General features: G+C 38.3%; 1 protein-coding gene across 5 annotated transcripts in view; it reads left to right on the plus strand.

Moving 5' to 3' along the window:
- STXBP5L (syntaxin binding protein 5L) overlaps positions 1 to 25,698 on the plus strand; it is a 330,353-nt gene that overhangs the window by 254,362 nt on the left and 50,293 nt on the right. Inside the window, exon 23 of one of the 5 annotated variants that reach the window (XM_060418502.1) lies at positions 9,838 to 9,888. The exons of the other annotated variants lie outside the window; for them this stretch is intronic. Within the exon in view, the coding sequence (XP_060274485.1) occupies positions 9,838 to 9,888 (51 nt within the window). The remainder of the gene's footprint in view (positions 1 to 9,837; positions 9,889 to 25,698) is intronic. 5 annotated transcript variants of the gene reach the window in all.

Raw genomic sequence — 25,698 nt, forward strand, 5'->3', positions numbered from 1 at the left:
GATATATCAATAATCTTAGATACGCAGATGACACCACCCTTATGGAGAAAGTGAAGAAGAACTAAGGAGCCTCTTGATGAAAGTGAAAAATTTGGCTTAAAACTCAGCATTCAAAAAACTACAATCATGGCATCTGATCCCTCACTTCATGGCAAATAGATGGGAAAACAGTGAGAGACTTTGTGGGGGGGGGGGGCGCTCCAAAATCACTGCAGATGGTGACTGCAGCCATGAAATTAAAAGATGTTTGCTCCTTGGAGGAAAAGCTATGACCGCATATTAAAAAGCAAAGACATTACTTTGCCAAAAAAGGTCTGTCTAGTCAAAGCTATGGTTTTTCCAGTAGTCATGTATGGATGTGAGAGTTGGACTATAAAGAAAGCTGAGCACTGAAGAATTGATGCTTTTGAACTGTGGTGCTGGAGAAGACTCTTGAGAGTCCTTGCACTGCAAGAAAATCCAACCAGTCAATCCTAAAGGAAATCAATCCTAAATATTCATTGGAAAGACTGATGTTAAAGGTGAAACTCCAGTATTTTGGCTACCTGATGCAAAATACTCCCTCACTGGTAAAGACCCTGATGCTGGGAAAGATTGAGGGCAGGAGGAGAAGGGAATGACAGAGGATGAAATAGTTGGATGGCATCACTGACTCAATGGACATGAGTTTGAGCAAGTTCCAGGAGTTGGTGATGGACAGGGAAGCCTGGCATGCTGCAGTCCATGGGGTCACAGTCAGACAAGACTAAGCAACTTAACTGAGATTTACATCATTAACCAGCATGAATTACCAATGTTCTAGACCCCAAATAAAACCAGTGGCCAAGAAACCTAAGAACAATTATAACCCAGAATTTTCCATACAGTAGTTTCCTTTTTCCTATGTAATAATACAACACCCCTCTGGCATGCCATTTTCTGATGAGAAACCTGAAGCTTAGAGTATTTAAATAAGTGGAGCTAGAATCCCCAATGAGTTATATTTGGGTGTAAAGCCTATGATTTCCCTCTAATTTTCATTAATAAATTGAGAACAAGAAACATGAGAATTACAAAAATAATCACTATTGAAATTGTATGACATCCCATTGGCAGAGACAAGATGGCAGAGTAGAAGGATGTGCACTCACCTCTTCTTAGAAAAGTACCCAAATCATAACTAACTGCTGAAATCCACCAACAGTAAACACTGGAGACTACCGAAAAAAGATCCTGTACATCCAAAGGCAAAGAAGAAGCCACAATGAGACAGTGGGAAGGGTACAATCATGATAAATCCATACCTGCCAGGTGAGCAACCCACAAACTGGAAAATGATTATAACATAGAAATTCTCCCACAGGAGTGAAAGTCTGAGCCCACTTCAGGCTCCCTAACCTGAGGGTCTGGTGGCAAAATGAGGAGCCCCCAGAGAATCTGGCTGGGAAGGCCTCTGGAGTTTGTTCGTGGGAATTCTGTAGGACTCAGGGAAACACAAACTCCACTCTTGAAGGGCACACATAAGGTCTCATGTATACCAGGACCCAGTGGAAAAAAGCAGTGGCCTCATAAGAGCCAAAGTAGACTTACCTGCTAGTATTGGGTCGGGGGGAGGGGGGGCCTCTCCTGTGAAGGCAGGGAGCAGCTATGGCTCACTACAGGGACAAAAACACTAGCGGAATACTTATTAGTGTGAACTTTCCTGGAGGTCCCAATTTCCTCTCCAAGATTTGAATTCATCCAATAGACTCCAGTGCTGGGATATCTCAGACCAAACAATCAACAGGTCAGGAGCTTAACCCCACCCATCATCAGACAGGCTACTTAAAGTCTTCCTGAGCACATAGCTGCCCATAAAACACAGCCCTGTCCACCAGAGGGACAAGACCCAGCTCCACCCACCAGTAGCTGGGACCCAGTTCCTCCTACCATGAAGCCCGTGTAAGCCTCTTTAACAGCCTCATTCTCCTGGGGGTGGACAGTAGAAGCGAGAAGAACTATAACCGTGCAACCTGAGAAATGGAAACCACAATCACAGAAAGTTAGACAGTGTGAGACAGAGGACTGTGTGCCAGAAGCAGGAATAAGATTAAATCCCGGATGAACAACTGAGTGAAGTGAAGACAAGCAATCTATCTGAAGAAGAACTCAGAGTAATGATAGTAAAAACCCCAGGTCTCAGAAGAATGGAGGCATAGATCAAGAAGAGATGGAAAATGTTTTAAAAAAAACTAGAAGACCTAAAGAGCAAACAAACAGATGAATAATACAATAACTGAAATACAAAATACATTGAAAGGGATCAATATCAGAATAAGTAAGGCAGAAGAACAGATAAGTGATCTGGAAGACAGAATGGTGGAAATCATGGCTGTGGAACAGAATAAAGAAAAAAGAATGAACAGCGTAAGAGACCTCTGGGACAACATGAAAAGCACCAACATTCACAGTATAGGGATCTCAGGAGAAGAGAGAAAAAAAGGACCTGTGAAAATATTTGAAGAGATAATAGCTGAAAATTTCCCTAACATAGGAAGGGAAACATTCACTAAAGCCCTGGAATCATGGAGTCCAGGCAGAATAAACGCAAGAAGAAACACACCAAAACATGTAGTAATCAAACTGACAGAAAATAAAGAAAAAATACTAAAAGTAACAAGAGAAGATCAACAAATAATGTACCAGGAACGCCCATAAGTTTATCTGCAGGCCAGAAGGGAGTGGTATAATATTTTTAAAGTGATGAAAGGGAAGAACCTACAACCAAGAATACTCTACCCAGCAAGGATCTCATTCAGATTTGATGGAGAAATCAATAGCCTTACAGAGAAGCAAAAACTCAGAATTCAGTACTGTCAGACCAACTTTGCAACAAATGCCACAGGAACTTCTCTACGTGAAAAGAAAATGTCATAACTAGAAACAAGAAAATTATGAATGGAAAAGCTCTCTGGTAAAGGCTAACACATGGTAAAGGTGGGAAGTACTTCACACAAATACTATCTCAAAACCAGCAACTCTGATAAGAGGAGAGTACAAATGCAGGCTACTGGAAATTAAAAGATCGATGACTTACAACAATCTTTTTTATATACAGACTGTGGTATCAAAACCTCATGGTAACTGCACACTGAAAATCTACAAAGATACACACCCACAGAAAAGAAAAAGTAATCCAAACACAACAGTAAGTTAGTCATCAAATCACAGAAGAGATCAAAAGAGCAAGGTAAGAAAAAGACCTTCAGAAACAGATCCAAAACAGTTAACAAAATGGTGATAAGAATATGCATATTGATAATTACCTTAACCATAAATGGATTAAGTGCCCCAACCAAAAGACTGAGTAGCTGAATGGATACAAAAATAAGACCCATATATATGCATACATATACAAGAGACCAACTTCAGATCTAGAGACACATACAGACTGAAAGTGAGGTGATAGAAAAAGGAATTTCATGCAAATGGAAATTAAAAGAAAGCTGGAGTAGCAATACTCATATCAGACAAACTTTAAAGACTGTTACAAGAGACAAAGAACATTACCTAGAGATAAAGGAATCAATCCAAGCAGAAGATACAATTCTAAATATATATGCACCGAATATAGCAGCATCTCAATATATAAGGCAAATATACTAACAGCCTTAAAAGGAGAAATCAACAGTAACACAGTAATATTGGGGGACATTAACACCCCACTGTCAATGAACTGATCATTCACAAGAAACTCAGTAAGGAAACACAGGGCCTTAAATGACACATTAGACCAAATGAACTTAGTTGATACTTATAGACTATTCAAAAGTATATAAATATAAATCCAAAAGGAGCAGAATACACATTCTTCCTAACTGCACATGGAACATTTTGCAGGATGGATCACATGCTGGCCACAAAGTGGCCTCAGTACATTTAGGAAAATGGAAATTATATCAAGCATATTTTCTGACCATAACACTATGAGATTGTAAATCAACTACAACGAAAAAAAAATGTTAAAAAAAAAAAAAAACACAAACATATTGAGGCCAAACAATATGCTTCTAAACACCAGTGGATCACTGAAGAAATCCAACAGGAAATAGCAAATACTGAGAAACAAATAAAAAAGCATAATGATCTGAAACTTATGGGATGCCATAAAGCAGTTTTAAGAGGAAAGTTTATAGCAATATGATCTTAACTCAGGAAATTAAAAAAAAATCTCAAACAACTTACACTTAAAGCAACTAGAGAAAAAAGAACAAACAAAACCCAAAGTGAGTAGAATAAAAGAAATCATAAAGATCAGAGCAGAAATCAATGAAATAAGAGTTGAAGAAAATGGCAGAAAAGATCTATAGAACTAAAAGCTGGTTCTTTAAAAAGATTTTTTTAAAACTGATAAACCTTTAGCCAGACTCATCACAAAAAAAAAGGGGGGGGGAGAAATCTCAAATCGATTAAATTAAGAATGAAAAGGAAGAAGTTACAAAAGACACCACAGAAATACAAAGGATCATAAGAGACTACTACAAACAATTATATGCCAATAAAATGGACAACCTAGAAGAAATGGACAAATGCTTAGAAAGATGCAAACTTCCAAGGCTGAACCAGGAAGAAACTGAAAATATGAATAGACTATCACAAGCACTGATATTGAAGCTATAATTAAAAACTCCCAACCAAAGTCCAGAAATCCTCCACCAAATACTAACAAACCAAATCCAACAACCCATTAAAAGGATCATATACCATGATCAAGTGGGATTTATCCCAGGGACACAATGATTTTTCAATATCTGCAAATCAATCAGTGTGATAGACAACATTAACAAAACTATATGGCCATCTCAATAGATGCAGATGCCTTTGACAAAATTCAGCACCCATTTATGATTTTTAAAAAATTCAGAAAGTGGGCTTAGAGGGAACCTGTGCCAATGTAATAAAGGCTATATACTACAAACCCACAGCAGACATCGTTCTCAATGGTGAAAAACTGAAAGCATTTTCTCTAAGATCAGGAGCAAGACAAGGATGCTCTTGCCACTATTATTCACCATAGTTTTAGAAATTCTAGCCATGACAGAGCAGAAAAAGAAAAGAAATCCAAACCAAAATAGAAATAAAACTGTCACTGTTTGCAAATGACATGATCTTATGCATAGAAAATCCTAAAGATGCTGCCAGAAAATTGCTAGATCTCAATGAATTCAGTGAAGTTGCAGGATACAAAATTAATGCACAGAAATATGGAGCATTTTCATACACTAACAAGGAAAGATGAGAAAGGGAAATTAAGGAACAAATCCCATTTACCATCTCATCAAAAAGAATAAAATATCTAGGAATAAACTTATGTATGGAGGCAAAAGACCTGTACTCTGAAAGCTATATAAGACACCGATGAAAGAAATTGAAAATGACAGAGATGGAAAGATACTACTTGTTCTTGGATTGAAAGAATAAATACTGTCAAGATGGCTGTGCTCCCCAAAGCAATCTACAGTTCAGTGCAATCTCTATCAAATCACCAATGACATTTTTCACAGAATTAGAACAAAAATGTTAAGTTTGTATGGAGACATAATAGAACTTGAATAGCTAAAGCAATCTTGAGAAAGAGAAACAGAGCTGGAGGAGTCAGGCTCCCTGACTTCAGACTAAAACTACTAGGCTACAGTCACCAAAACAGTAGGGTAGTGGCACAAAAATAGAAATATAGATCACTGGAACAAACTAGAAGTTCCAGAAATAAACTCACGCACCTATGGTCAATTAATCTATGATGAAGTAGACAAGACTACACAATGGAGAACAGTGTCTTCAGTAAATGACTGGGAAAACTGGACAACTACATGTAAAAGAATGAAATTAGAACCTTTTTATCCCATACACAAAAATAAACTCAAAATAGATTAAAGATCTAAATGTAAGACCTGATACTATAAAACTCTTAGAGGAAAACATAGGAAGAACACTCTTCAATGTAAATCAATCACAGCAATATCTTTTGATCCATGTACTGAAGTAATGGAAATAAAAACAAAAATAAACAAATGGAACCTAATTAATCTCAAAAGCTCTGGCACAGCAGAGGAAACTATACATAAAACTAAAAGACAACCCACAGATTTGGAGAAAATATTTGCAAATGAAGCCACTGACAAGGGGTTAATCTCCAAAATCTACAAACAGCTCATGAAACTCAATATAAAAATACATACACACATAGCCAAATCAAAAACTGGGTATAAGATCTAAATACACATTTCTCTAGAGAAGACATGGAGATGGCCAAGAGGCACATGAAAAGATGCTCTACATTGCTAATTATTAGAGAAATGCAAATCAAAACTACAATGAGATATCACCTCACCACAATTAGAGTCATAGTAGTGTTAGTCACTCAGTCACATTCAACTCTTTGTGACCCTGCCATAACTGTAACCCACCAGGCTCCTCTGTCCATGGAATTCTCCAGGCAAGAATACTGGAGTGGGTTGCCATTTCCTACTCCAGGGGATCTTTCTGACCCAGGGATAGAACCTGAGTCTCCCACATTGCAGGCAGATTCTTTACCATCTGAGTTACCAGGGAAGTTGCCCCCTCCAAATCAGAATGGCCATCATCAGCTGGAAAGGGTGAGAAGAAAAGGGAACCCTCCTACACTGTTGGTGGAAATGTAAATTGGTACATCCACTATGGAGGAAAGTATATGGAGGTTCCTTAACAAACTAAAAATAGAACTACATATGACCCAACAAAATTAAATTTTGACAAAATTAGAGGTGTGTAGGCTTTTTAGGACTCCATCATGGCACTGTAACCCCAAAATGTTTTTTTGTTTTTGTTAACTACACCCATGAATGTATATATATATATGTATGTGTGTATGTATATGCACATACATGCACATAAACCAGGTATTTTTGTCCTATCTTCATTTCTAGCATAGGGAAGGTAGAGACAAATGAAATTCATTACTGTATTCCAATGAGCCAGTTAACTGATAGATAAACTTTCCTAGCATGTTAATCTAAATAACATTTAGTGTTTTATTTATTTTATAGATATAGACTTTATAAGTGTGTAGGCTACACAGGTGGTATCTTCTTATGTCAGGAACATTTGTGTTGCTTAGTGCAAAGGGCATAGATTTGGAGTCAGAGAAATCTGACCTTACTCTGCCTCTTTCCAGGGCTTCCCTGGTGGCTCAGCCAGTAAAGAATCTGCCTGCAATGTGGGCAGACCAGGTTCAGTCCCTGCGTTGGGAAGATCTCTCCTAGAGCAGTGTGCTTAACCAATGAGTAATGTGAAGTTTTTGTTTCCCGCTTTTCGCCCCTTTGGCTAACGAAACAAAATGATAGTGGTATGTACACTTTCGCTAGAAAATAAAAATGAAATTCATAGATCTGCATCCCAAGGGTACACTGCAAAGACTGGCATGTATTTTCACTCAGTGTATTTCTAGAACCACTTACCTCTTATTCCTTTTGCCTTACTCATCTTCCATCTCAAATTCCTCGAATGTTAATGTTCTTCTAACACTTGAAACATGCTTTCTTTCTGTTTTAGCCCTCTTCAGAATAACCCATCATCCTACCTTCTGACTTCACTGTTTTTAAAAAACATTCATTCAGCACACATGTATTGTATACCTATTTTATGCCAATTAATTAGATATTGGGAATGTAATCCCCATGTTTAGAAAACTCAAAATTTATAGGATGTTAATCAATAGTAAGAGAATAAACAAAATATCCAGTATAATAAAATGCAAGTGTTACAAAGAGATGTGCACAAGGTGCTATAAAGGTTAAGATAATGGCACCAAATGAAGCCTTAGGTCAGGCTGCCTTCATAGAGGTGATGATTTTTCAGCTGTCTTAAAGGATGAGTAGTTGCTGGACAAATGAAGAGAAGGTTTTTCTGTGAATCAGTATCTGGCACCTGTAATTAACATTTTTATTAAAGAAGTTCAGCAATTAGTCTCACCATCTAATTGCTCCCTTTTCCTCCCCTAGTTATACAACTGAGGATGGGGTTTGTGAGAGGGCCCCCAGTTTTTAGGTAGGAAGCAGTCTATAGGAAACAAAGAAGGTATGTGGTAAAGTGGAGAGAGTATCCAAAAAAGTGGAGCAGATTTGAGAGGCAGAGTCAATTACATATTAGACTAATAGAAAGGAACTAATAGAAAGAGGTCAAAAAAGTTTGACCTCTTTCTGAAAGCATCTTTGTAAATCCATTTCTGAAGTAATTCAGACTGTATAGATATGTTGAAATACCTTATTTAAAAACAAAATAGAAGCAATTAAAAATATAAATTCTGAAACAAATCCTTACAAAGAATTTAGTTTCTACTTTTAAAATTAAGTGGAAGATTTCAAGCAGTAAAAATTCCTACTCCCTCAGTCTATCTGAATTGTGAATCAACTTACAAAATATACTTTATTTGCAACCTCTTCTGGTATAATTATTACATTTATTTCTTTAGTTTGCCATATTTTGATATAAATAACAATCTTTTTATTGTGCTGTCTAAACCCAAATTGCTCAAATCTGATTTCTCTTTATTTTTAATTTTGTAGAGATAACTGCTTGTTGCTATTATTTTTATTAGAATGATAATACTTAGATTTCCTTTAGTAAGCAGTTTAGCAAGGCATATTGTAGTCAGCAAGCTATAGCCCACAGGCCAAAGCCAGCTTGCCACCTATTTTGGTAAGACTTGAGAATTAAGAATGGGTTTTTAAATTTTAAATGATTGGGAAAAAATCAAAAGATGAGTAATATTTCGTGACACACAAAAAGTATATTTAGGTTTCTTTTACATTTAGATTTTTATAAAATATATTTCATTCCTGCTGAAATATTAGAGGTATCCATCAAATAACATTTTTGATACTAAGAAGGTTAAGCTGCAAACTGATGAAGGGAATTTTATTAAGCTTTAATTTTTATAACTAGGTGGTAACAATTCAGAAATTCATGACTCATGTTTTCTGATTTTAAATTGAGTATTCTTTCTTCTATATCATACTGCATCTTTATTTTAAAATAATTTTCCTAGTTGTAAAGAAAATCACTCATTCGAAGGTATACATTAATTGATAGTATCAACTTGGGTCTTAAAGTATTGACAGAAAAGGTTTCTAACTTGATTTCCCCTAATGCATTTCTATTATAATGCATTCCAGTTTAATATTTTATGAGATGCCCTATGTAAAATATTTATTAACAGATGAGGCAAATTTTCAATAAATTGTAGTTTTCTTGATTTATTCAAACATTTTATGACAGCTTGATTTATAATAATATAATTAAACATTTTCAGATATTTTTTATATGAGTTTTTTGAAGTGCTGAGTTTACCATTGTAGTATTTGATGTTGAAGTCATTTCATGGTGTGGTGAAGTTTCCTTGACTACATCATATACATCTCTGATAGAATTTTCTACTTCAAAAAATGTTTATAATCAGTTTCTACCCTTACCATTGTTACTTATGCTATGAGTTTATACATTTGTTGAGGTACTTACCTGTTAGATTTATCTGAAATTGACTTTTGGTTCTTTCCAAAATAAGAAATCACCTCTCATGCTATGTGTGAAAAACTACGCAAAGATACATTTGATTATTTACCATAATAACAACTGCTTTTCTCATGTTTCTGTTTGCATAGTAAATATTTAATCCTGAATGACAACAAACTAACATTGAACAATATTTCCGCTTCCATACATGCTCACTAATATTAATGTTCATCAGGATTTCAGTAATTATACTGTAAAACATACTGTTCCCTCACACTCCTCTTCAGTTTTATATAATTAACTGCCTTTTTCCTTTTTCTGTTGTTTCAGTTAAAGGATCAAGAAAGTTAAGTCTGCCAACAGATCTTAAGGCTGATCTTGGTACGGTAGGCAAAAGCCAACAATTTTAAGTTTTCTTACATTCATTTGGCTGAACATTTTAACCAACCGGTCCACGAATAACAAGTTTCCTAGATGGCAGTGTTTAACGGCTTTTCAAAAAGGCTTTCTTAAAAATCACCATACAGTTCTGTTGGCAGCATTCAACATTTTGTTTCTTAACAATCATTTTGCAAAACTATGTTTCATAAATCATTACATACCAACTATATAATGTTTGGGGTTTTTAATCATGAAAATGTTTTTAAACATTAACTAGAGTCTTGGATATGGACCCTTTGTGACAGTAATCATGAAAATGAGCATCATTTTCTCTGGAACTATTTGGATATTAATATCATTTACAACTAATGCTATTAACAACAACAAAGTCTGATACATAAAAGAATGGAGTTCTTGCCATTAAGGAAAGTTATAGAAGGTGTTATTTACTTTATCTTTTGTGGTGCTCCAAGCTTATTCATAATTCTAGTTCTGAAATAAATAAGGTCTTATTAAATAGGTTTTCACCACTTTTTCTCTCAGAACTTTAATCTACTTGTCCCAGGATAGTTTCTTTTGTGAAATTAGAGGAATCACCTTTATCTTCATCTCCTTTCTTCTGACTTAAAGTCATAGCATAAAACCTATGAATGTCAATGTCATCTCTAAAATAACAAAAACTCAATAATTAGTCTTTGTTTTTTAGTGTTCAAAGCTGTCTCACATACATGATTATATTTAACTTTCTTAGCAACTTTTTAAAAACTCCTCCGGTGGCTCAGACAATAAAGAATATGCCTGCATTGCTGGAGACCTTGGTTCAATCCCTGGGTTGGCAAGATCCCCTGAAGAAGGGAATGGCTACTCACTCCAATATTCTTGCCTGGACAATTCCACAGACAGAGGAAGCTAGTGGGCTACAGTCCATGGGGTTGTAGAGTTGGACACGACTGAACGATTGACAGTTTCACTTTTCACTTTTTCAGCAACTCTTTAAGGTAGTTATCAGTATTCCTTTTTTTCTAGAGCAGAAACTGAGGTTATATTGTTAATAAACTATAGAATTAAGATTTGAACCTAGGTCACAGAACATAATACTCAAACTTTATTGAGCATATTCACATACCTCATCTCATTTTAACTAAATTAAATACCTTTCAGCAATAATTTGTTACATTTAAAATCTATTTATATACCATCTTAGATGAATTTGATTAGATAATTATGTCAGTGATATTAAATTCAAAGCACATTTTCAATGCACATGCAACATTATTCATTATTATTAGTTCAATACTAACTAAATTGTTATGAAGCTAATTAGTATTTTGCCAGTGTAATTGATATCAAAGGAAGATTCAACATTCTAGTTCCATGTATTGACCTACTACATGTCAGACAGTATGCTATATAATATGTACATATTTTTGGTACATGATAGATAATAGATCAGTAATGCTCTACCCACTTTACAAATAAATTAAGGATATGAAAAATTAAATTTTGTCTAATTCAAAGATGGGCTTGATAAAGGACAGAAATGGTATGGACCTAACAGAAGCAGAAGATATTAAGAAGAGGTGGCAAGAATACACAGAAGAACTGTACAAAAAAGATCTTCACGACCAAGATAATCATGATGGTGTGATCACTCACCTAGAGCCAGACATCCTGGAATGTGAAGACAAGGGGGCCCTAGGAAGCATCACTACAAACAAAGCTAGTGGAGGTGATGGAATTCCAGTGGAGCTCCTTCAAATCCTGAAAGATGATGCTGTGGAAGTGCGGCACTCAATATGCCAGCAAATTTGGAAAACTCAGCAGTGGCCCCAGGACTGGAAAAGGTCAGTTTTCATTCCAATCCCAAAGAAAGGCAATGCCAAAGAATGCTCAAACTACCACACAATTCCACTCATCTCACACGCTAGTAAAGTAATGCTCAAAATTCTCGAAGCCAGGCTTCAGCAATACATGAACTGTGAACCTCCAGATGTTCAAGCTGGTTTTAGAAAAGGCAGAGGAACCAGAGATCAAATTGCCAGCATCCGCTGGATCATGGAAAAAGCAAGAGAGTTCCAGAAAAACATCTATTTCTGCTTTGTTGACTATGCCAAAGCCTTTGACTGTGTGGATCACAATAAACTGTGGAAAATTCTGAAAGAGATGGGAGTACCAGACTACCTGACCTGCCTCTTGAGAAACCTCTATGCAGGTCAGGAAGCAACAGTTAGAACCGGACATGGAACAATAGACTGGTTCCAAATAGGAAAAGGAGTACGTCAAGGCTGTATATTGTCACCCTGCTTATTTAACTTCTATGCAGAGTACATCATGAGAAATGCTGGGCTGGAAGAAGCACAAGCTGGAATCAAGGTTGCTGGGAGGAATATCAATAATATGCAGATGACACCACCATTATGGCAGAAAGTGAAGAGGAACTAAAGAGCCTCTTGATGAAAGTCAAAGAGGAGCGTGAACAAGTTGGCTTAAAGCTCAACATTCAGAAAACGAAGATCATGGCATCCGGTCCCAATCACTTCATGGGAAATAGGTGGGGAACAGTGGAAACAGTGTCAGACTTTATATTTTGGAGCTCCAAAATCACTGCAGATGGTGACTGCAGCCATGAAATTAAAAGACGCTTACTCCTTGGAAGGAGGGTTTTGACCAACCTAGATAGCATATTCAAAAGCAGAGACATTACTTTGCCAACAAAGGTCCGTCTAGTCAAGGCTATGGGTTTTCCAGTGGTCATGTATGGATGTGAGAGTTGGATTGTGAAGAAAGCTGAGGGCCGAAGAATTGATGTTTCTGAACTGTGGCATTGGAGAAGACTCTTGAGAGTCCCTTGCACTGCAAGGAGATCCAACCAGTCCATTCTGAAGGAGATCAGTCCTGGATGTTCTTTGGAAGGAGTGATGCTAAAGCTGAAACTCCAGTACTTTGGCCACCTCATGTGAAGAGTTGACTCATTGGAAAAGACTCTGATCCTGGCAGGGATTGGGAGCATGAGGAGAAGGGGACGACAGAGGATGAGATGGCTGGATGGCATCACCGACTCCTTGGACATGAATTTGAGTGAACTCTGGGAGATGGTGATGGACAGGGAGGCCTGGCGTGCCGCGATTCATGGGGTCGCAAAGAGTTGGACACAACTGTGCGATTGAACTGAACTGAAGTGATAGTCCATGGGGTCATAAAGAATCGGACACAACCAAGTGACTTTCACTTTCACTTTGATATGTGTAGCCATGCAGGAAGTTCTGAAACGGAGAAGTGTGAATATTTCAACTTTCAACCATGTTTATTGTTTTGTCTATTTTTGCTGTGGCACTTCCATATGAATTTTAGGAAAAGCATTTCCATTATTTAAAATGGCTATTGGTATTTTAGCTGTGACTGCATTAAATCTGTTAGACTGTTTTTGGTATTACTTAAATAATATTAAACATTCCAATTCATGAACAAGGGATGTATTTTCACTTTTACAGGTCTTTTAAAGTTTCTTTTAGCAATGTTTTGCAGTTATCAGTGTAAAGTTTTACATGTCCTTGGTTAAGTCTGTCTTTAGATATTTTACTCTTAGGAGACTTACAAATGGGATTCTTTTTTTAAAATTTCTTTCTCAAAATTTTCATTACCGGTATATAGAAATACAGATGATTTCTTTGTGCTCATCTTATACCTTGCAACTCTACTAAATTCATTTATTAGTTCTCATTCTTCTTCTGTGGATTTTGGAGGATTTTCTGTATGTAGGATCATGCCAATTGCCAACAGGGCTAGTTTTACTTCCTTATCAATTTGGATGTGCTTTTTCCGCCCTTAAATCTCTGGCTAGAGCTTCCAGTCCAAAATAGAAGTAGAAAACAGAGGCCGCTTTCTCCTGGATCTGTCCTTTTCTGGCTGCTATTGGTGTTCTGTAGCTGTGACGATACACTTCGTTGTGATGGGGGGGCTTCTCATTGTGGTAGCTTCTCTTACTTGGAAGCACAGGCTCTAGGGTGTGATCTCAGTCATTGTAGCACGCAGGATTCACAAGCTGTGGTGCACATAGGGCCTTCCCAGATCAGGGATTGAACCTGTCTCCTGTGTTGGCAGCTGGATTCTTAATCATTGGACCACCAGGGATGTCCCTAGTCTAGATTTTAAGGAAGAAAGTTTTCAGTCTTTCATCCTTGAGTAGGATGACTGTGGGCTTCTCATGAATGCCTTTTATCAGTTTCAGAAAGGTCGCTCTATTTCTAGTTTCCTGAGTTATGGTTTGTTTTTTTTTTTTAATCATGAAAGAGTATTCAATTTTGTCAAGTCCTTTTTCTGTACCAATTGAGATGATGTGTGGGATTTTTCCTTCATTCTGTTAGTGTGATTTTTACATTTTTAATTTTCTTCTGTTGAACCACTCATGTATTATTTGAGATAAATTCCACTTTATTATGGTATATAATCCTTTTAATATGCTGCTGGATTTTGTTTGCCAATATCTTGAGAATCTTTGCATGTATATTCATATGGGGTGTTGGTCTCTAATTTTTATTTTCTTGCAGTGTTCTTGTCTAGCTTTGAAATAAGGGTAATGTTGTGTCACAGAATGTGTTAGGAAATGTTCCTTGTATTTTTTGGAAGAGTTTGATGAAGACTGGGGTTAATTCCTCTTTAAATATTTGGTAGCATTCACCAGAGAAGCTGTCTCATCCTGGACTTCTCTTGAAATTTTTGAGCACTGATTCAGTATCTTTACTCATATTTTCTGTTTCCTGAGTCAGTTTTGGTAACTCATGTATTTGTAGGAATTTTTCTAGTTTATCTAGATTAGTTAATGCTGGCATAAAATTGTTCACAGTATTCTCTTATAATCCTCTTCGGTAAGGCTGATTGTAATGCACCCACTTTTATTCCTGATTTTAATTGCTTGTATATTCTTTTTCCCTTAGTCTAGGTAAGGGGTTGTCAATTTGTTCATCTTTCCAAAGAATCAACTTACAGGTTAATTATTATTTTTCATTATCTATTTTCTCTCTAATCTTTGTTTTCTTTACTTTGCTACTTTTGACATTTGTTACAGGATATGCTATATAAAATAATAGGTAATTATAAGATTATAAGCTTTTCAGTGATACATACTTGATTTAAGTTCAGTTTTGCTATTAGTTATATGACCTTCAGTTCAGTTCACTCAGTCATGTCCGACTCTTCGCGACCCCATGAATTGCAGCACGCCAGGCCTCCCTGTCAATCACCATCTTCCAGAGTTCACCCAAATTCATGTTCATTGAGTCAGTGATGCCATCCAGCCATCTCATCCTCTGCCATCCCCTTCTCCAGCCCCCAATCCCTCCCATCATCAAAGTCTTTTCCAATGAGTCAGTTCTTCACATGAGGTGGCCACAGTACTGGAGTTTCAGCTTTAGCATCACTCCTTCCAAAGAACATCCAGGACTGATCTCCTTCAGAATGGACTGGTTGGATCTCCTTGCAGTGCAAGGGACTCTCAAGAGTCTTCTCCAATGCCACAGTTCAGAAACATCAATTCTTCGGCCCTCAGCTTTCTTCACAATCCAACTCTCACATCCATACATGACCACTGGAAAACCCATAGCCTTGACTAGACGGACCTTTGTTGGCAAAGTAATGTCTCTGCTTTTGAATATGCTATCTAGGTTGGTCAAAACCCTCCTTCCAAGGAGTAAGCGTCTTTTAATTTCATGGCTGCAGTCACCATCTGCAGTGATTTTGGAGCCCCAAAATATAAAGTCTGACACTGTTTCCACTGTTCCCCACCTATTTCCCATGAAGTGATTGTGACCGGATGCCATGATCTTCATTTTCTGAATGTTGAGCTTTAAGCCAACTTGTTCACGCTCCTCTTTGACTTTCATCAAGAGGCTCTTTAGTTCCTCTTCACTTTCTGCCATAATGGTGGTGTCATCTGCATATTATTGATATTCCTCCCAGCAACCTTGATTCCAGCTTGTGCTTCTTCCAGCCCAGCATTTCTCATGATGTACTCTGCATAGAAGTTAAATAAGCAGGGTGACAATATACAGCCTTGACGTACTCCTTTTCCTATTTGGAACCAGTCTATTGTTCCATGTCCAGTTCTAACTATTGCTTCCTGACTTGCATACAGGTTTCTCAAGAGGCAGGTCAGGTAGTCTGGTATTCCCATCTCTTTCAGAATTTTCCACAGTTTATTGTGATCCACACAGTCAAAGGCTTTGGCATAGTCAACAAAGCAGAAATAGATGTTTTTCTGGAACTCTCTTGCTTTTTCCATGATCCAGTGGATGCTGGCAATTTGGTCTCTGGTTCCTCTGCCTTTTCTAAAACCAGCTTGAACATCTGGAGGTTCACAGTTCATGTATTGCTGAAGCCTGGCTTCGAGAATTTTGAGCATTACTTTACTAGCGTGTGAGATGAGTGGAATTGTGTGGTAGTTTGAGTATTCTTTGGCATTGCCTTTCTTTGGGATTGGAATGAAAACTGACCTTTTCCAGTCCTGGGGCCACTGCTGAGTTTTCCAAATTTGCTGGCATATTGAGTGCCGCACTTCCACAGCATCATCTTTCAGGATTTGAAGGAGCTCCACTGGAATTCCATCACCTCCACTAGCTTTGTTTGTAGTGATGCTTCCTAGGGCCCCCTTGACTTCACATTCCAGGATGTCTGGCTCTAGGTGAGTGATCACACCATCATGATTATCTTGGTCGTGAAGATCTTTTTTGTACAGTTCTTCTGTGTATTCTTGCCACTTCTTCTTAATATCTTCTGCTTCTGTTAGTTCCATACCATTTCTGTCCTTTATCAAGCCCATCTTTGCATGAAGTGTTCCCTTGGTATCTCTAATTTTCTTGAAGAGATCTCTAGTCTTTCCCATTCTGTTGTTTTCCTCTATTTCTTTGCATTGATTGCTGAGGAAGGCTTTGCTATCTCTTCTTGCTATTCTTTGGAACTCTGCATTCAGATGCTTATATCTTTCCTTTTCTCCTTTGCTTTTCGCTTCTCTTCTTTTCACAGCTATTTGTAAGGCCTCTCCAGAAAGCCATTTTGCTGTTTTGCATTTCTTTTCCATAGACTATACAGTCCATTAAATTTTCCAGGCCAGAATAATGGAGTGGGTAGCCATCCCTTCTCCAGAGGTCTTCCCAACCAAGTGATCAAACCCAGGTCTCCACATTGCAGGCAGATTCTTTACCAGGTGAGCCACCAGGGAAGCCCAAGAATACTGTCATGGGTAGCCTATCCCTTCTCCAGCAGATCTTCCCAACCCAGGAATCAAACCAGGGTCTCCCATGTTGCAGGTGCATTCTTTTACCAGCTGAGCTACCAGGGGTATTGGCATGAAGACATAAACATAGGTCAATGATAGAATGAGTCTAGAAATAAAACTATACATCTATGACCAATTGATTTTCAACAAGTTACCAGGACAGTTCAATAGGGTGGAAAGGAGGGGCAGGGAATAGTCTCTTCAACAAATGGTACTGAGACAGCTGGAAGTCCACATGCATGATAATGGAGACGAAACGCTACCTCATACTACATACAAAAAAATGGATTAATGACTTAACTGACAATGACAATAGCTTGAATGTGGAAGCAACACAATCCACAGTCCATCAGTGGATGGATGGATAAACAAAACGTGTGTACAGAACAATGGAATTTGCTCAGCCTTAGAAGGAAGGAAATTTTAACATATGCTACAACATGCAGCTTACCAGGTGGCTCAGTGGTAAAGAATCTGCCTGCCAGGGCAGGAAACCCAAGAGACTTGGGTTCAATTCCTCAGTTGGGAGGATCCTCTGGAGAATTTCATGGACAGAGGAGCCTGGCAGGTTACAGTCCATGGGTTCACAAAGCATCAGACACAACTGAGCTCACATGCATGCTGCATGAGTGAACTTTGAGAATATTGTGCTAAGTAAAAGAAGCCAGTCACAAGAAGACAGAAATTGTACGATCACAATTATATGAGGGGCCCAGAACGGTCACATATGCAGGGAAAGAAGGTAGAACGGTGGATGCCAGGGGCCAGGGGGAGGAGGGAATGGGAGCTCACGTCTAATGAGTAACGTGTTTCATGTTCACCAGGGGAAGAGAGTTCTGGAGATGACCGCTACACAGTACAAATGTGTCTAATACCACTGAACTGTACACTTGAAATCGGTTTACATGATAAATTTTACCACATTTGTTAAGTATTTTATTTTTAAAAAGGGAGTCCTGATACATGCTACAACATGGATGAACCTCAAAAACACTACATGAACTGAAAGAAGCCAGACATGAAGCCACATACTGCATGATTTCCTTTATATGAAATATCCAGAAAATCCCTAGAAACAGAAAGTAGACTGATGGTCACCAGTGGCTAGGGAAGAGTAGAATGGGCAGTGACTGCTTAATGTGTTAGTGCTGTTTTTAGTGGTGATGAAAATGTTCTGGAGCTATATAGTTGTGGTTGTTGCACAATATTGTGAGTGTACTAACTACCACTGAATTGTACATTTTAAAATTGCTTCAGATGAATCTCACCTCAAAAACTGGAGGAAAAAATTTTTTTAAACTGGTGAAATATGAAATCTAGAGTTCAGTTAATAGTAATGCACCAAGGTGACATTGGGAAAGGAGAATAAGAAATTTATGTATTGGCTGCTTTCTTCTAAATGTAAAATTATTCCAAAATAAAAAAATTTTTTTAAATGGGCAAACTACTTGAAATGACTCTGCCAAAGAAGGTAGATGGCAAATAAGCACATAAAAAGATATAACATCATTAGCTACTCGAGGAATTCAAATTAAAACAACAATGGAATGCCACTAAATACCCATTAGAATAGCTAAAATTAAGAGTACTGACAAAACACAGATCGACTGAAACTCTCATACTCTACTGGTGGAAATGCAAAATGGTGCAACCATCATAGAAATCAGATTGGCATTTTCTTATAAAGAATAACACAATTACAATACTGGCTAACAATTTCACTCCTAGGTACTTGGAGAAGGAAATGGCAACCCACTCCAGTATTCTTGCCTGGAGAATTCCATGGACAGAGGAGCCTGGTGGGCTATAGTCCATGGGGTCGCAATGAGTCGGACATGACTAAAGTGACTTAGCATGCAGGTACTTATTCTAAGAGAATGAAAAGTGATCTTCACTCAAAAACTTTTATTTAGAATTCATAGCAGCTTAAATTTAATAGCCAAAAACTAGAAACAACCCAAATGTGCTTTAACAGGTGAATGGTTAAGCAAAATGGAGCATGTTATACTATGAAATGCTATTCAGCAGTGAAAGAAAACAAGCTATTGATATTCGCAACTTGTATGGATCTCAAGAAAACTGGGCTGAGTTGGGGGTGGGGGAAATTTGATCTTAAAAAGTTAAATACTATATGAATCCACTTATATAGTAATCTTGAAATAACAAAATTACAGAGCTGGAGAACTCATTAATGTTTGCCTAAAGTTAGGAATGGGTGAGGGAAGGACTAGTGTGGCTATAAAGGAGTAACACAGGAGACCCTGTTGGTGAGGAAACAGTTCTGAATCTTGATTACAGTGGTAGTTCCTCAAATCTACGTGTGACAAACTTACATAGAACTACATACACACAAACACAATACATCTAAAACTGACAAAATCTGAGTAAGCTCTGTGACTTGCACCAATGTCATCTTGGTTTTGATTTTAAACTGTAGTTATACAAGATATTAGTGATGGGGGAACAAGTGAAGAGTACATGGACTTCCCTGTACACTTTTAAATATATTATTTTTTAAGTTCTAATCTAATTAGAGTTACTACAAAATATTGGTTATATTCCTTGTGTTGCACAATACATCCTTATAGCCTATCTCATACCCAGTAGTTTGCCTGCTCCCTCCTCCACACTGATAACCACTAGTTTGTTCTCTTTATCTGAGTTTTCTTTTCTTTACATTCGCTAGTTTGCTATATTTTTTAGATTACACATGTAAGTGGTATCGTATAGTATTTGTCTTTCTCTGACTTATTTCATTTAGCATAACACCTGACAAGACCAACCATGTTGCAGCAAAAGGCAAGGAAACCTTTTATGACTGAGTAGTATTCCATTCTGTGTCTATGTATAATATGTATATATAACGTCTTATCCATTCATCTGTTGATGAACAAAAGTTGTTCCATATCTTAGCAATTGTAAATAATGCTGTGAACATTGGGGTGCATGTATCTTTTCAAATTAGTGTTTGGGGTTTTGGGGGGATAAAAATCTAGGAATGGAATTGCTGAGCCATATGGAAGTTCTATTTTTAGTTTTTTGTGAACTTGCATACTGTTTCCCACAGTGGCTGCACCAGTTTACATTCCCACTAACAGTGTATAGTTATGGCTTCCGAGGTGGTGCTAGTGGTAAAGACGTGGTGCTGTGCTACGTGGCACTAGTGATAAAGTGATACAGGAGGCATGGGTTTGATCCCTGGGTTAGGAAGATCCCCTGGAGGGCATGGCAACCCAGTCCGATATTCTTGCAGACAGAGGAGGCTGGCAGGCTACAGTCCTTAAGGTTGCAAAGAGTTGAACACAACTGAAGTGACTTAACACAACAATGTACGAGGATTCCCGTTTTTTAATTTTAATGTAAGGTTTTAAAAGACACTTACTCCTTGGAAGAAAAGTTACGACAACCTAGACAGCATATTTTGGAGAAGGCAATGGCAACCCACTCCAGTACTCTTGCCCAGAAAATCCCATGGATGGAGGAGCCTGGTAGGCTGCAGTCCATGGGGTCACTAAGAGTCGGGCATAACTGAGTGACTTCACTTTCACTTTTCACTTGCATGCATTGGAGAAGGAAATGGCAACCCACTCCAGTGTTCTTGCCTGGAGAATCCCAGGGACGGAGGAGCCTAGTGGGCTGCCATCTATGGGGTTGCACAGAGTCAGACACAACTGAAGTGACTTAGCAGATAGCATATTTAAAAGCAGAGACTACTTTGCCAACAAAGGTCCGTCTAGTCAAGGCTATGGTTTTTCCAGTGGTCATGTATGGATGTGAAAGTTGGACTGTGAAGAAAGCTGAGCACCGAGAAATTGATGCTTTGAACTGTGGTGTTGGAGAAAACTCTTGAGAGTCCCTTGGACTGGAAGGAGATCCAACCAGTCCATCCTAAAGGAGATCAGCCCTGGGATTTCTTGGGAGGGAATGATGCTAAAGCTGAAACTCCAGTACTCTGGCCACCTCATGCGAAGAGTTGACTCACTGGAAAAGACTGATGCTGGGAGGGATTGGGGGCAGGAGGAGAAGGGGACGACCGAGGATGAGATGGCTGGATGGCATCACTGACTTGATGGACGTGAGTCTGAGTGAACTCCGGGAGTTGGTGATGGACAGGGAGGCCTGGTGTGCTGCAATTCATGGGGTCGCAGTCGGACACAACTGAGCAACTCAACTGAACTGAAGGTTTTAAAGCAGTTTTACATATTGCATATTCTCCCTCTCCCCAGAGCGCCTCCCCTACTATTAACATCCTCCATGAGAATGGTACATTTTTATAACTTGTGAACCATACGTATACATCATCATCACCCCAAACCCATAGTTTGCATTAGGGCTCATACTTGATGTTTTAATATATGCATAATGACAGGTATCCATCATTACAGTGTAATACAGAATATTTTTCCTGATCTGAAAATCTTCTGTCAGCCTAGTCATCACTTCCTCCACCTCAGCTCTTAGCAACCACAGATCTTTCTACTGTCTATGGAGAACGTCAAGAACATTTGTGTGTCTAACTTTGTGTGACACAGTTGGACTCAAAAAATCACACATGGTTTTATAGCTCATTCTTTTGGCACTGAATAATATTCCATTGTCTCAAATGTACCACAGTTTATCCATTCTGGTTTTTATGTGTACATAAGTTTTCAGCCTCTTTGTGTAAATACTAAGGAACCTGATTGCTGGTTCGTATGGTAAAAGTATGTTTAGCTTTTTAAGAAGTCTTTGCACAATCAATTTTGCATCCCCACTATCAGTTATATCCCATTATTCCAAATCTTTTCTAGCATTTGCTGTTGACAGTGTTTTACATTTTTGTCAGTTTCTCATCCTTGTTTTAATTTGAAATTTAAAATATTTTTATGTGCTCATTTTGCCATCTGTCTCCTTTGGTGTGGTATCTGTTCAGATCTTTTGCCCATTTTTTAAGTCAGGTGGTTTGTTTCCTTTTTAAGAGTTTTAAGAGTTCTTTATTTTAGTTAATGTTTTTCAGGTATATATTTTATACCTATTTTCTTCCATTCTGAAGCTTTTCTTCTCATCCTCTTGATAGTGTCTTTTACAAAGTTTTTAATTTTAATGAAGTCAAATTTACCAATTTTCTTTCATGGATTGTGCCTTTGTTATTATATCTAAAAAGATATCAAACCCAAAGTCATCTACATTTTCTGTTTTCTTCTACTAGTTTTACAATTTTGTGTTTAACATTTAGGACTATGATCAACTTTGAGTTTTTTTGAAGATTGTAAAATCTGTTTACATTTTTGTGTGTATGTATATATCCAGTTGTTCCACTATTTGCTGAGAAGACTGTCTTTTCCCCATCACATTTCTTTTGCTCCCTTGTCAAGGATCAGTTGACTAAATTTGTTGGATCGATTTCTAGGCTTTCTGTTCTTTTGGAGTGATATATCTGTTTATTTTTTCACCAATATCATCTATCTTCAGTACTTTAGTTTTATAGTAAGTCGAAGTCAAGTAGTGTCATTCCTATAACTTTATTCCTTTCCTTTAGTATTCTGGGTCTTATTCCTCTCCAAATAAACTTTAGAATCAGTTTGTTAACATCCACAAAATAACTTGCTGGAATTTTGATTGGGATTGTGTTGAAGCTACAGATCAACTTGGGGAGAACTCATGTCTCGACAATATTGAGCCCTCCTATCCATGAACATGGAATCTGTCTCTATTTGACTTCAGTTTCTTTCATCAGTAAGGAACTTTAATAGTTTTGTAGTTTTCCTCATATAGATCCGGCACATGTTTTGTTAAGTTTATGTGAATGCTTTGTTAAATTTATATGTAAGTATTTTAATTTTGAGGGTACTAAGGTGTCTTGAGAAATCTGTATGCAGGTCAGGAAGCAACAGTTAGAACTGGACATGGAACAACAGACTGGTTCCAAATAGGAAAAGGAGTACGTCAAGGCTATATATTGTCACCCTGCTTATTTAACTTATATGCAAAGTACATCATGAGAAACGCTGGACTGGAAGAAACACAAGCTGGAATCAAGATTGCCGGGAGAAATATCAATCACCTCAGATATGCAGATGACACCACCCTTATGGCAGAAAGTGAAGAGGAGCTAAAAAAGCCTGGTGATGAAAGTGAAAGTGGATAGTGAAAAAGTTGGCTTAAAGCTCAACATTCGGCAAACGAAGATCATGGCACCTGGTCCCATCACTTCATGGGAAATAGATGGGGAAACAGTGGAAACGATGTAAGAGTTTATTTTGAGGGGCTCCAAAATCACTGCAGATGGTGATTGCAGCCATGAAATTAAAAGACGCTTACTCCTTCGAAGAAAAGTTATGATCAACCTAGATAGTATATTCAAAAGCAGAGAGATTACTTTGCTGACTAAGGTCCGTCTAGTCAAGGCTATGGTTTTTCCAGTGGTCATGTATGGATGTGAGAGTTGGACTGTGAAGAAGGCTGAGCGCTGAAGAATTGATGCTTTTGAACTGTGGTGTTGGAGAAGACTCTTGAGAGTCCCTTGGACTGCAAGGAGATCCAACCAGTCCATCCTAAAGGAGATCAGCCCTGGGATTTCTTTGGAAGGAATGATACTGAAGCCGAAACTCCAGAACTTTGGCCACCTCATGTGAAGAGTTGACTCGTTGGAGAAGATTCTGATGCTGAGAGGGATTGGGGGCAGAAGGAGAAGGGGACGACAGAGGATGAGATTGCTAGATGGCATCACCGACTCGATGGATGTAAGTTTGAGTGAACTCCAGGAGTTGGTGATGGACAGGGAGGCCTGGCGTGCTGCGATTCATGGGGTCGCAAACAGTCGGACACGACTGACTGACTGAACTGAATTGAAGGTAAATTTTACTTTTTAACTTCAAATTCTGTTGTTAGCATATAGAAAATTTTTGTCCCATATCACCAAAGGGTGACCTCAGCTGAGGAGAATCTTAATACTCAAGTTGATGGAGTGACCCATTCTGTAGATATCAGTCAGCTGTTTTCCCCAGCCACCCTGTCATTGCCAAATGAGCTAATAAACAGTAGCTATGGTGGCAGGGACACAAGTTACGCATGTACTCAGCAACACGGACTTCCACTCACCAAGGTCAACTTGGCTACAACTGCTGAATGCTCAATATGATAACTGAAATAGTCAACACTGTCTGAAATGTTACCATTTCTCAGGTGATCACTTACCTGGTGGCAGGTTGATTACACTGAACTACTTTCAACATGGAAGAAACGTATGTTCTTGCCAGAATATACACTTACTGTGGATTATGGATCTGCTTTTCCTGAATTGAATGCTTTTGCCAGAACTATTATCCATGGGCTTGTTGTTGTTTTTCAGTCAGTAAGTTGTGTCCAACTCTTTCGTGACACCATGAACTGTAGCACACCAGGATTCTCTGTCCAGATTTCCCAAGCAAGGATACTAGAGTGGGTTTCCATGTCCTCTCCAGGGGATCCTCCCAACCCAGGGATTGAACCCACATCTCCTGCATTGGCAGGTGGATTCTTTACCACCGAGCTATGCCTTATCTATCATTATGGTATTTCACACAGCATTGCTTTTCATCAAGGAACTCATTTCACAACAAATGAAGTACGGCAATGAGCCAGTGCTTATGGAGTTCACTAGTCTAACAGTGTTCTTCACCATACTAAGCAACTGTCTATAAATACGTTATGTATGTGTATATGGGGGGAGGGGGCAGTGCTCCCTGATGGTTCAGTGGGTCAAGAATCTGCCTGAAATGCTGGAGCTGCTGGAAACGTGAGTTCAATCCACTGGAGAAGAAAATAGCAACCCACTCATTATTCTTGCCTGAAAAATCCCAAGGACAGAGGAACCTGGTGAGCTGTGAAAGCGAAAGCCCACCCCTGGTGAGCTATGAAAACTTTAGTCACTTGGCTCCTCTGTCCATGGAATTCTCAAGGCAGGGATACTGGAGTGGGTAGTCATTCCCTTCTCCAAGGGATATTCCTGACCCAGGGATCAAAGCCAGGTCTCGTGCATTGCAGGCAGATTCTCTGTCTGAGCCACCAGGGAAGCCCATGTATATACATGTTCTGTGCTGCGTCAAGTTGCTTAAGTTGTGGCTGACTCTTTGCAACCCTAAGGACTGTAGCCCACCAGTTCATGGGATTCTCCCCTGTCCATGGGATTCTCTAGGCAAAAATATTGGAATGGGTTGCTATGTTCTCCTCCAGGGGATCTTCCCAACCCAGGGATTGAACTCATGTCTCTTATGAGTCTCCTGCATCGGCAGACAGGTTCTTTACCACGAGCTCCACCTGGGAAGCCTATATATATATAGATATATATATATATAGATATATATATGTATGTATATATGTATATAAATCTGTTAATCTTTTGATTAATGTTAGCTGTTACATCTTTCACTATCCCTTTACTTTTAACCTATATACGTATTCTTAAATTTCTTGTAGAGAATGTAGTTGGGTCTCTTTTTTGAATCACTGAGAGTTTAATTGATGTATTTAGACAAGTGACATTTAAAGTGATTATACAGACTAACGTCTACCATAGTTGT

The sequence above is a fragment of the Ovis aries genome, chromosome 1 (genome assembly GCF_016772045.2).
Source record: "Ovis aries strain OAR_USU_Benz2616 breed Rambouillet chromosome 1, ARS-UI_Ramb_v3.0, whole genome shotgun sequence".
Classification (NCBI taxonomy): Eukaryota; Metazoa; Chordata; class Mammalia; order Artiodactyla; family Bovidae; genus Ovis; species Ovis aries.